The sequence below is a fragment of the Lepidochelys kempii genome, chromosome 4 (genome assembly GCF_965140265.1).
Source record: "Lepidochelys kempii isolate rLepKem1 chromosome 4, rLepKem1.hap2, whole genome shotgun sequence".
Classification (NCBI taxonomy): domain Eukaryota; kingdom Metazoa; phylum Chordata; order Testudines; family Cheloniidae; genus Lepidochelys; species Lepidochelys kempii.
Genome location: NC_133259.1, coordinates 18,833,974 through 18,847,218, shown reverse-complemented (window position 1 = coordinate 18,847,218; position 13,245 = coordinate 18,833,974). Strand labels below are relative to the sequence as shown.

Here is a 13,245-nt window from a genome sequence, read left to right as displayed (position 1 = left end):
GGCACGTGAGTGAGCCCAAGCTCAACACTCAGTTTGATTGCATGTCTTTAAAAATTATGTTCTACACAATTCTTATTCACCTGCTATCAATGGGACAGGCTTTTGGCTGGCTAAGAATCCTAGATTTCTTCCACAAGGCTTTCATCATCTTGACCACCAAGGAGCATTTACCTGTGGGGAGTCCCTTCCCTCTCAGCCTATCCCGAATGGCCTGGCTTCTGTCTGTCTGTAATTTTCTTTCTCCATTGCAGGAAAGCTGATCGACCTGTAAACAGGCAGTAATACAAAGTCAAGTGTTCTGAAAAGACCATGTTAGCATGAAGACTGGATATTTCAGGACAAAAGGCTAGCACATTTAGCAGGACATTGCCTTTCTCAGGCAAATAAACGTTCAACAGAAGTAATATCCAATATTTACATTAGTTTGTCTGTGGAAATTCAGAATTTCTTCATTGAATTGGGATTATCAATTTGGATTTCCCCCAGGGTTATCTTTTAGGAACCCTTCCCTTATTAGTATCACTTTAGTAATATTTGTTCAATACATGTTTGGCATACTTTCCCCCCCCCAAATAAACAGAAAATAACTCCATAAATCTACAACACAAATATGTTCCATTACAGTAAATTGGAACTAGAAGAATTAAAATAGCTTTAGATATTCCATGATGTGCATTTTCAGGGTTAATTTGCCAAGTTATGGTTTGTACCTACTATTAAATGCAAGCTTATGGATGATATTTTAGGCTGGTACCCACAGTAGCTACGTTGGATGCCCATACAGTAGCTTTAATAATTTCAGAAAAGTGTTTCCTTCAGTGTTTCCATAACTCAAAGAACAAAAAAGGAAATTCCAACTCTTGAGATATTTTATCACAGCTTCCACACTTTTAGAAAAAAGTTAATTCAATACATATATTTATCTGATTCTGGATACTTGCACACAAATAATTCAAAGAATCTCTTTAAATTGCACTGATAATTTTTACCCTAGCCTTTCTGTAAATTAGAAACTAACTAAGGAATTAGCATTGAAGCTTGAGAAAAATCAAGCTACTTTCTATCTAGTACAATTACAATGCACCCCAACTAATATTAAATAGATTCAATCAGTGATCTCCCCGCTCACCCTTTACAAAATATTTTAAAAAGTAAATGCACCCAATGACATTTTAAAATGTTTTACATTTCAATGGATGATTTCCTATACAGTTCAAGAGGAAACATTTACAGTACAACAATGCCTAATCAGGGTCAACAGATATGTACAGGAACACATTTCTAAACTGGATGCTCTATATAATCCTGAGCAAGAGCAGCATAGTTTCCATATATAAATAGTGTATGTACATCATTAAGTTAACGTTTCAAAAGATATGTACAGAAACAAACAGCAACGGGACCTATTTGCGTACACTGGAATGAAACTGGGGAGTGAAGACTAGCCCAATGCATAAAGAAAACAACTGCACCATGAGGTCACCAACATTCTGATGATACCCAGTTCTATTTTCCTTTCTTGCTTAGTGTGAACAGTGTAGTCTCAGATATTCCAATGACTTGGTGAAACAGGGAGACAGATGAAAGATAGCTGGCTAAGACTCTGTTCAGGCAAAACACAGGTGATGTTGATTGGTAGAGGGAAACACAAGAACTAGCAGAATCTCAACAAGCAACACCTCAACTGAAGTTTTTTTTTTTTAACACCCCTCCCACTTATTAAGATGGTGCCCAAACGGGCTTTTGATGGATTCACCTTTGATCCTGGAACTTCCAGATAAGCATTTTCAGCCACTACTATCTTTTCCACCGATGCTGGCCAAGATAAAGGGCTGGTGAAAGTCATTTACATCTTTGTTGCCTCCAGGCTAATGCTACTCTAATGCAGTATTAGCTGGGACTCACTATGAAAGCCACATGGCAATTAAGACTGATACAACACAGATCAACTCACCTGCTAAGGAAGAGACATCATACAAGACCACTCACACTAGTGCTCTGCACTCTACTGGTTCTGCTCTATCTAGGTCACAGTCCAATCCTATTTTAAAAGCTCTGAATTTGCTGGGGCCTGATTGTCTCAATTACTGCCTCTTGCTCTGCATTGTAGAAGAACAGCTACATTGAGTTACCATGGAGGAGCGCAGATACCACATTGATGATCGCTGGAGAGAGACAGATTCAGCTGCCATGCTTAGGCTGACCGAGACCAGAGTATGCCCCACAGCACTCTCTCTGGAGGGCCCGTGGGTATGGAATCAATGACGGCTGGAGATCCAACTGAGCCAGAGTCGTATCTCTTCATGCAGCAATTTACCAACCAGATTAGAAAGGCCCTTACAGCACTGGACTCTCCCATCACAAGAAACAGGATATCAAGCAATGTACTTTTCTGTGATCATACTGGTGGCATGTGTCCAGGGAGCCATTTTTACACCAGTGTAATAACTCATTGAGTTCCAAAGGGTTGAAGCAGTATAATACTGTAGTAACATAGCAGTGAATCAGAACCACAGTATCCAAGATTCTCTAGAAATACTTTGCTTGAGTTGTCTGATTGCCATTAGAGATAATTTATAAATGAAAAATACTGGGAGAAGTACTGTTTGACACCATTAACAGTTAGTAAGTTCCATTTCTATTCAGAGTCCTAAAATTATTTAACCAGCCCATGAATATGTTGTAACATTGTAGCGAAGGGAGAGGTTGCCAGTCAGGAATGGCAACTTTGTGAGATAAGTTAATGTAGTTTCTTTTACATATGAAAATAGCAAGTGCGTGTGTCATAATAATATGAATTCCCTGTCAGTAATAATGGCTGACAGCTGGGTAGAATCTCAGAAGAACTCAGAAGTCTGGTGACAGATTCCCTTATTTCCTTCAATAAACAACTGTCCACAACAGAATTTAAAAAGCATATGCGAAATCCAGTTAGCTAAAACAAGTGTGTTCAACACCTGCCCCATAGCATCTATTCAAATTTTTGTTATAATCACAATTTCCTATTTTTAAAAAAATGTGTCTTCCCATTACTGTGTGGAAGACCCAACACAACGAGAAACTGACCTTATTAGGGAAACTGCAAAAGTGACGATATATAGTGTTGCCAAATGCATAAAGTAAACTAACAAAAATTAGAGAACACAATGTTTTCCGTTAATCTTTCAGTAATTGCTCTTTCTGGTGCTGCTTGTGATAAAAGCAGGTAAAATACATTCAGACAGAAGTGTAATTTTTAGACTGAGCGTCCCTTTAATATAAGTTGGAAAAAATTACAAACAAGAAGCAAGACTGGTTGGAGAGAGACTTTGAACCAATTTCTTCACTATGTTTTTGCAATTCTCAGTTATTGCTCAACTGCTTGTAAACACTTACCCCAGAGAGGCTTCCCAGAACCAGTTTAACCAACTGTTTCACATATGAGAAAGAAGGTGCACAATTACTGTTCCTTATGTGGGCACTGCAGGCATCCAGAACTGTCCGTACAGACACACGGGCATAAATGACATCTTCACACATGCCAAGCAGTATGCTGTTTAGGTGATCCCCAAGCTTGATAGGCTGATTACAAAGGAAAGGAGGAATAAAAAAAAACAAAACACTTAAATATCTATCAAACACATATGCAAATGGCTTGATTTTCTAAAGCTGCAATACTAATTCATTTTGGTACTTCTGAAAATTCCACCCGATATGCTCCATCTCAAACACATCTCATTGGTAGGGAAAGCAGTATGATCTAGTGGTTATCCAGGGGACTGCAATTCAGGATCCTAGATCTAAATGCTGGCTCTGTCACTAGCCTGTTTCATCTTGGACTACTCACACAATCTGTAAACTGAGTATAATAATACTTGTCTACCAAGGACATTAGGGCTAATTAATATTTTTAAAACACAGTCTTGAATAATAGCTATATTCATTGTAAATGCTAACCATAAGGGGCCTGGAGACAGTAGTTGCAGGAACTTGCTGATGAGATCTGACAAGTGTACTAAAAAGGCTTCCATAATCCTTTAGCTAGTCCAAGATTTTACTTCAAATGGATTTGTACTTTCATGTTCCAGAAAGGTGTAGGATTGACTCGCCAAGTCCCTTATGGCTAGCAATTATATTGGAGATGGCATTTATTATCAAGATTATCAAATATTTAAAAATCCTTTCCAGAGTCCAGAAAAGTTTTTAGATATTATTAGAAAAGGGTAAGGACTCAGGGAGCAAAGTAATTGGCTAAATAAGTGAAGCCCTGCAATTATGGGACAACACCCATAGGGTTGGGAACTACTTAGCCTTAATTTCTTCCCATCCAAACAGTCAATCCTATCATATTCTAAGTGGAATAACACTCCAAGCTATGCAGTAGTCAGTGATAACACCACTTTGCAGATACTGTAGACACTTGGCCTTCAGCACTGTGTCTCACTATGCACCCAAGGTGGGCGGTTATCAAAGAAATACATGCCTTGTCGTGTGTTGTTCTTTACTGAGCACATTAAGTTTCACAGGTTTCAGAGTAACAGCCGTGTTAGCCTGTATTCGCAAAAAGAAAAGGAGTACTTGTGGCACCTTAGAGACTAACCAATTTATTTGAGCATAAGCTGTAGCTCACGAAAGCTTATGCTCAAATAAATTGGTTAGTCTCTAAGGTGCCACAAGTACTTCTTTTATTAAGTTTCACAGTATTTCTTTCCATTTATTTTTAAGCTTACTATAAAAATTTGTTCAGCATCAGCCTCATTTAACATACAGCATTGATATAGGCTTTTACCATATACAAACTAATAGGCACTATTGTCTTTCAGTACATTTTTTTTATGGGAACAATTTTTCTCTCTCTCTCGAATCACAGAAATCATTCTTGCATGAAACCTGATACACAGCAAAGAACCTAAAACAACATATCCATCGGCTAAGAACATCAACAAAGATTTATAAATTGTACATCTTACATCTGTGTTACAATGGAAAAGCTTCCAGGATTAAAGACAAATTAAATGGTGAAGATTTAAGTATTTTAACTTTTTATAAAGGTAGATCTTTGAGCTCTACTGGAATGTTAGCTACTAGCACTTACCACATACTTACAGGAGGGGTAAGATAAATTCACCAGATGAAAGTTGCTCTATTCTAGGGTGACAACAGTTGATTCTCTTTTTAAAGTAGCTGAAGTGCTCACAACAGCTATAGCCAATTCCCTCCATGTTTCCATTGTACCTTTCTGTCTTCAGTAGCTTGCAACTTTCTAAAACATTCACCTTTTGGGCTGAAATTATCCATACCTGGTCTCTGCCTCAGGGTGATTCCACCCCCCTCTTTCTCCCATTTCTTCAGATTATGAAGTAGAGCAGGTCAGCTGATTTTGAGAATGAAGGAAAAGGGAAAAGCCCACAGCACTTTCCCCATTACAAAAACATTGTGCAATCTATACTGATGTTACACATACACGAGACAAATTAAGAAGCAGTCTATAGTAGGGGGTATATTATATGCCACAGCCAGAGCTGAGCCAGGGGTTACAGAACTGCTGTGTAGCAACGCACACCCCCTCAGGCATATGGGAGCAGATGATCCATCCTTTTAATGAGCACAGTTTGCTCTCTCCCATATAATCCCTGTTCTGCTGGACGCTGCATATGCAGGAGTAGAGTCACAGTCTTTCCCTTTTATGGAATCTAGTGTCATTACCCACACTAGGACTCTTCAAATCCTGACCATCAAACATATAAAGGACCGGGGATTGGGCGTAGTCCCAGAAGTGGAGCCCAAAAGAGCGGGGAGATCTTTGTATCCTCTTCCCCAAACTTGTACACCCACATAGGGTCAGCCACAATCTGGCCCTTACCTTTAGCTACAGAACGTACAAAATGAAGGAAAGAATCGCAAGCCGCTCAGAGCAGGGATGGTTTTTTTGTCCTATGTTTGTACAATGTCTAGCACAATGGGGTCATGGTCCATGGGCTATAGGGCACGACCGTAATACAAATAATAAATAATAATAATTGGTCTTTGGTCTCATGGTTAAGGCACAGGATTGGGAATCAATTCCAGGTCTGCCACAAACTAGCATGATGACATTGGGCAAGTTACAGTCTCTCTCTGTGTCTCAGTTTGCCCTAGGTAAAATGGGGTTCATAATACTCCCACATTTTTGTCAGTCTTGTCTTTTTAAAGTGTTAATTCTTCGGAATGGGGACTGTCTCTTATTATGGAACTCACCTACTACAATGCAGCCATGATCTCTGTTGGCATCTCAAGGTGCTATAGTTATATAAATAATATTGAAGGAATATATTTTTCTAAAAATATCCTAGTAGTTACAGAATATATCAATACTATCATGAAAGAGATGACACTTTGTAAACGCCAGAAGCATGTGCTTTGAATGAAGAAGTCAATGACAATCTGTAACCACCCAAAGAGTCCGTTAGCACAGCATAATGAACTTCTGGATGAAACTCTTCAGAGCATGCTTTGTTTTTCCATTCTAACCAAATGATCCCTGCATGCAACTAGATAACTCTTTGGTTTTGGGAGGAAATAATGGTTTTTAAAATGGTAGGTTTTCTTTTTTAGGTTATAATATCACCAAAGCCACAATATAGTTACAGTAATGAAAGCATTCATTATAAATCCCTATGTTCAATAGCTAGTTTTCCCCAAAAATTCAGCTATTAGGGCTGAAATACGTCAGTGCTTGAATCCTAATCAAAGGAGTAACTGCCCTCACTGCCTTTGAAAATCTTTCCCTTTATTTCTCAGCCATAACACTGTATCAACAGCTTTCTCCATTTAATTAGTAGTAATAATAATACATCTTTTAGCAGCTGAGTAAGTTTTGTGCTGAAACCTGTTTTTTCACCCACATCTGAGCAGGAGTCAGGCCGAACATATAATATCTGCATATCCCTACCTCATCACTGAATCTACTTTCTGGATACAGACTCCTAATTTTTCAGTCTCCTCCAACCACTTCAGCTATTGACTTAAAGTGTAGTTGTTGTGTGGGTTTTTTTTGTTTGTTTTATTTTTTGTTTCCTAAGATGAAAGAGCTCTGGAAGAAGATGAGTCAAATGCTAAAGAGTAAATCCTCCCAAACCTGACTGAAGGAGTTCTGACAGGTGCACATACTGTATACGAGATAATCAAATTGAGCAATGAGGTTAAGCTCTAACCAGGCCATAACTGTGTCTGAAGATGCTGGCAAGTCAACAGCAAAGAAGTCTACTCCCTATTCTCAACAAGTACTCTCCCTTCAGAGGCAGTCATGTAATGAATTCACCCAAACATGCCTACCTTAGGCTCACAGAAATTATATTCGGGCCAAATGGAGCACAGTGGTTAGTATCTTTTTAAGTAAATCACAAATACTTTTTTACTATACAGCATTAAAGAAATTTCAATATGACAAACAAAAAGCAACCCATTTTAGAATCCTTAATAAAACAGAAATACGATTTTTCTTCTGATAGATTCACAGCATGATATACAAGCAAGTTGTTTTTTATAAGACTTAAACAGCTGTGGTTCATTGGGAGACATAAGGGCAAAGTTGACTTCACATAACTTCAAAGTGGAAGACAATGCCAGTGCTTTCTCTGCTTCAAACCAACACTATGGTACCCCTAATCAAGAAAAATAAAGAAGCAAACAACCAGAATAGAAACAGTGAAGAGTATTAATTAGAGAAGAACAGTAGTTTTGTCTTATAATGGACAAAGCAAGCTGCTTCACTACAATCAAAGCTCTGTGGATTCTGTGGTAAAAAAAGTCTTTAATTCTACAGCAAAACCCCCTGCTCTCAGCGGCGTTATGGTTAAGAGTGAATTCAGTGACAAATTCTGCAGCTGCAGGATCACAGAATACATCAACAGTCTTTCTCTTGTCTGTTGCAGTAAGACTCTGGTAAGCTCACCTTTAAGTACCCATAACTTGGAAGTCCACAGTTCAGCCACCAAGCCTCAGTATTCAAGAGGAAACTACTTCAGGTAATAACATTTTACCTCTAACCCTACATATTTAGGCCTGATCCTGGGAAGACTGAGAACCTGGAACCCCCCGTGACTGCGAAATGACTGCAATGGGAGTTGCAAGTTCTCGTACCTCTTGGGTTCATGCCCCAAAAGGCTTAATTCTGCAGCTCTTACTCATTAGAGTAGTCCCATTATATGTATGGAACTACTCACATGAGTGAGGGCTTGAGGAACAAGCCCTAAATTCTGCTCCTTGGGACATCTTTCCCCTCTCACAAGCACCTTGTAATTATGTAAATTACAAAAACCCAAACTATGTAAAAACTCCTGCTTTTCACTTAGTCTCACCAGTCCCACCAGCATCCCAAGGGTTTACCTTGCCCTGTTACTCTGTTTTTTTTAGAAACGTGGAGGAGGTTATCAAACAAACCCCATTTTAAAATTTTAAAATGGTGAGATTTTATAAAAGAAGTCTTAAAAAAATACTTACTTGGCTTTGAGGGACTTCATGGTCAGCTCCCCAATAAAGGGTCATACCAAGAGAATAAACATGAATCTGTAATACAACACAAACAATCTGTAAACTTAAAGAAGGGACAGTTCTGGAAATTAGACAGTATATCCTTCAAGTATTAAGTGGGTGTTATGAACTTGACATTCTGAAACAGGGTGGTCCTTTCCCCCGCCCAAATTAGGTGCATTATTGCACATTTACATTTTTGACAACTAAGCTCAGCCATGGACTCAATTAGCCTCCTTGCCTTGGAGAACTTCTGAACTGTCCTTTGCCCTGGTCATTACAGTCAGAGCAGCAAATCCCACTATGGGAAAAGACTTGCAAAAATCTTATTAATGCTCCTCTAACTTTTTCATTTAGTTTTTACTCTTCATTTAAGATTAAGCCCCAGTATACATAGATAAGATTATGACACTTGATGGTGATGAACACATTCTGAAATGCAGCAGGGCATTCCAATCCTGCAAGCCTTAAAAGGCGCATAGTTCTGAAGGTGGTGAAACACTTAGGATCACAAACACTGGCTTTTGGGTTGTCAACGGACTTTCACCTATGTACACAACATATGAGGTTGTCATCTTAAAATGTCAATCATTGTAAGCTCCTCAGAGCAGGAAATGTGTTTTCCTACATATTTGTACATGTCCCAGCACAACAGATCATCCTAATGTGGGCCACTGGCCTTGCTGTAATACAAATAAATAACAATAGAAAAAAGTAGTGAATAGTAATGAATCTGCACTGTTTGTATATATAATGTGGTAATGACACTCTTTGTACTGGACAAATCAACTATTGTACAGTAAACATGTGTTAGTAACAACTGTATAATTTAAAGCAAGAGGTGCATTACATAATTTTAGCAAGATAAACATATATTTAAATCAATTCTAGGACAAAGTTATGTATTTGTTCAGCACTGACCAGACACTTGACTTGGTAAAAGGCACAGATATTAAGACAATCTCTGCCCTGGAGAGTTTATAATCTACCAGAGACAATATTTAGAGAGATCTACAATCTACACAGAAGATGCTGTGGGAGACAAAGGAGAGAGCTACCATAGTTAATATTTATTATTGCTCTAGTTTTTATGAAACAATAATATGGTAAAAAGAAAAGGAGTACTTGTGGCACCTTAGAGACTAACCAATTTATTTGAGCATGAGCTTTCGTGAGCTACAGCTCACTTCATCAAATGGCAGCCCCACCAAGGGGCAAACTCCTGAGGTAGGCTGTGGCACAAGTGTGCCCTCTCAGGTAACCCAAGAACTCCACTTCAGGCCCCCTTGCTTCAATAATGCCCTTCTGTGGGGCCAGTTTATTATCAAAACCATAGTACAGTTCAGTTCATAACAAAAGTCCTCCACAGAGTCCATCTATCATCCCAGTGCATATTATCCTCAAAACCCCATGACGTAACATTCCACAAGCCAGCATCTTCTGCCACACTCGAGGCTCCTCACCAATCTCACCTGTCCCTCTGTCAAGATGGCCACCCCAACACTTCCAACTGGAGTGTGAGCCCACTCTTCTCAGTGGTAACTCTGCACAAGCTCTCTGCTGGGAAATGATCTTCACCAGGGAAGCATCTCTCCCTCTCCCTGTTCCCTTAGGTCCAGCACTCTGGCCCTGAATATGTCAGTGGGCAGATTCCTCTGATGCTCTCCAGCCTTCAGAGTTCTCTGGCCCTTGGCTACATCTCCAGCTTAGAAGTAAGCAGGAGACTCCCGCTGCTGCTGTCTGGCCCTGGCTCTTTGGCTTTGGGATGTCAGCCAGCAAACCCTTCTTTGCTGCTCTATTGCCTTCCGTCTTTCCCCAGAAACCACCTACAGCTTCCTTCCAGGACCCTCCATAATCCCCTGGTAGCTCTCACCTGCCTCTTTCCTGAGGAACTCACCAGGTCCCTCTGTCTCCCAGGGGTCTCTGCCCCTCAGATTCTCTCTATCCTTTATTGCCTCAGGTGTTGCCCTGCCCTCTTAACTGGCCAGAGTGGGAGCACTTGCTCTGGCACAGGGAAGCTGGAACTACTTCATGTACAGGGCGAGCCAGCCACCCTCTGATATATATAGTTGTATTTACAAATTTACACAATAAATATGGACATTGCTATTAAAAAGGCTTTTTGAATTGCAAAATCAACATTAAAGTGCAGAATATACACAAAGCTCTTGCTTCACCTAAATAAAGTATTATGCCAAGTGGCTTGTGACCTGAATAGTAAGTGAGAGTGAAAATGGCAGCCTCCTTCATTGCATTGCCAAGTATCAGTCCTGTATATAAATTCTAAACAACAACAAAAAATTAAAGAGTGCTTCAGCAGACTTTTTCAAATATCTCGTAAGTGCTCTTATGTATGGTTTTCAGCCATCCTAAATTTAAGAAGTGCAATATATTTTGTGCTAAAGAAAAGCAGAGGTAAATATTCAATGCTATGTTTCAGACATGTGAACCAATGGTCCCATTGTTAACAAAACCACCTACATATTCATGCTGCCATTGATGTCAGTCAAAAATAATTAGTAGCCTATTGTCAGCTAGATAGGACTTAGAAACAGATAAATATGGTGTGCATTTTAATTTAAAACAATCACCTTTTTTCCTTTGCATTTCATCAAATTCTCAGTTCTTTTCCTGAAAATTTTCAGTGCGTGTATTAATTTTTAAAAATTGATAATCTCAAATTTCCAATTTGTGGTTTAAAAAAATCATACATATGAAATATTTTCAGTTTTCCACTACAAAATAGGTGCAATATTCTCCTTTCATTTAATCCCTCCACGTCAAGGCATGGTAATGTCAGCAGTTTAGGAGCAACATATTCCCCATTCGGTGCTCTATTTATTTTTATTATCTATTTTCCACATAACATTTGAAAATAGAGGCATCCAGAAGAGCACTTGAGTCCTAAGCTTCCACCGGTTATTACAAAGAGGTCTGTCTCCCAACACACACAGCGTATGAGTCATGCAGAGGGCTGCACTGATATGAGATTGTGATAGAATTAATACAGCTGACATATGGTTATATTCACCATGAGAGTTCAGTTCAACAAGCTGATGAATCGTAAAGCTTACGCCTGAGGTATATGTGGGAGGAGGGATTATGCTAATACAAAATATTTTTCTTGGAATTTTTCTGTAAATTACTTTATATATTATAAACAAAGCTGGAGTACATGCCATGGAGGGATTTGTGGTAATGCTGTGCCTAAGAAGACAATGGGCCATTTTTTCCTAATGTGACATCCATACAAACTTTTCTGAGTTCAAGATCTCATGGATTTCACTGGTGTTGTAGGATGCAACTGAGGGTGCAATTTGGCTTGATACCCATTAGATAACAGGCCCAATCCTGAAACCATGTTCTATCAACTGCAGACTTAAATATTTTTTTTCCCTTTTAATTGATAATGACGAATGGAACGACATCAAGTAGCAAGCAGTTGCAGTATCAGGGCCATAGCTTAATCTGGGAGAACTGGAATATTCAGTCCCCCAAAGTCTTAGCTTGGTTGTAGCAGGGACCTTTGTAGAGGTGAATGCCAATAATAAGAATGAACTCAGCTCAACTTCTTTCACATTGTTAAAAAGACAAAGTTATACATGTTCCAGAGTAGCAGCCATGTTAGTCTGTATCCGCAAAAAGAAAAGGAGTACTTGTGGCACCTTAGAGACTAAAATTTATTTGAGCATAAGCTTTCGTGAGCTACAGCTCACTTAATCGGTTATACATAGTATACATCACTTTGGAAAGGACATATTTAATTGTTTCAGAAAACATGCTCATGGTATTGAAAAGTGTTAAAGTATTTTACACAGAAAAACACACAATGACCGAGTAACCCATCTAGTTTTTGAGAGGTCAGGAGGAGATTAATTTCAGTCAGTAAAAAAAAAAAAAAAAGTGAAATTTACTCAGAAACTGATTGCTTCTCCAAGGAGCTAAAAAAACTAACCCAAATGAATTGGCATTCATCATGACTTGCATCTTCAATGTATGTTCCACCAGGTTATTTGGAAAGGGAATCCGATGGTATTTAAACATGTACCTTCAGCTGAAGCTGACATTTTTTTTTGATATGGTGGTTGTGAATGCTCAGCGGAAAAATTAAAGACTTATTTGCAAACTGGCTTCCAACTGCACATGGTTTTGGACCACAAACCAAACTAAGATGGCTACCCTCACGACATAGGGTTTTGGGTTTTTTGGTTAGGTTTTTTTTTGTAATTTATTGCTATTTTTTACCTTTAACCCTATATCTGAAATTTGGATTATAAGGGAATTGTTAGAAGTCACTGTTTGACCGCTTCAACCATAAAAATAAGCTTTATTCCTAAATACAGATCCCTCAATTGCAGGTACTACATATTTAGCAATGTTTCACACATGCATCAGAACCTCTTTTCACTGAGGAAAGAAATGATGGCCACAGAACTAAGTTTTCCTTGTTTTGTGGAAAGATTGCTATGGGCTTTACCTTCCAATTGGACAGTCAAAGTCAGGTATCAGGGACTCTCAGTTTAATGAATGTGCTAGTCATTGACTTAGTCATCGACTTAGTCATCTACAAGTAAATGAACTCTCCAAATACTGAGCTGGTACTTCTCATATTCAGCTTATTACCAAGACCTTCTACTGAAAGATTAGAGAGCATTGCCAATTTGTGCCACAGACACACCATAGTTATGCATGAAAAGGAAACTAGACCATTGCAATACCATCAACGTTAAACAAATAAATACATACATAAATAAA

The 13,245-nt window shown here is 38.8% G+C and overlaps 1 protein-coding gene across 12 annotated transcripts in view; it reads right to left on the bottom strand.

Moving 5' to 3' along the window:
• PTPN13 (protein tyrosine phosphatase non-receptor type 13) overlaps window positions 1–13,245 on the bottom strand; it is a 186,926-nt gene that overhangs the window by 108,563 nt on the left and 65,118 nt on the right. For all 12 annotated transcript variants that reach the window (XR_012158461.1, XM_073340606.1, XM_073340600.1 and 9 more), the window contains exons 4-6: window positions 8,461–8,526; window positions 3,376–3,561; window positions 172–265 (exon numbers count right to left, since the gene is read on the bottom strand). Coding sequence is in view for 11 of the 12 variants with exons in the window: in XM_073340606.1 (XP_073196707.1) it covers window positions 172–265; window positions 3,376–3,561; window positions 8,461–8,526 (346 nt within the window). In the remaining variant the exon portion in view is untranslated. The remainder of the gene's footprint in view (window positions 1–171; window positions 266–3,375; window positions 3,562–8,460; window positions 8,527–13,245) is intronic.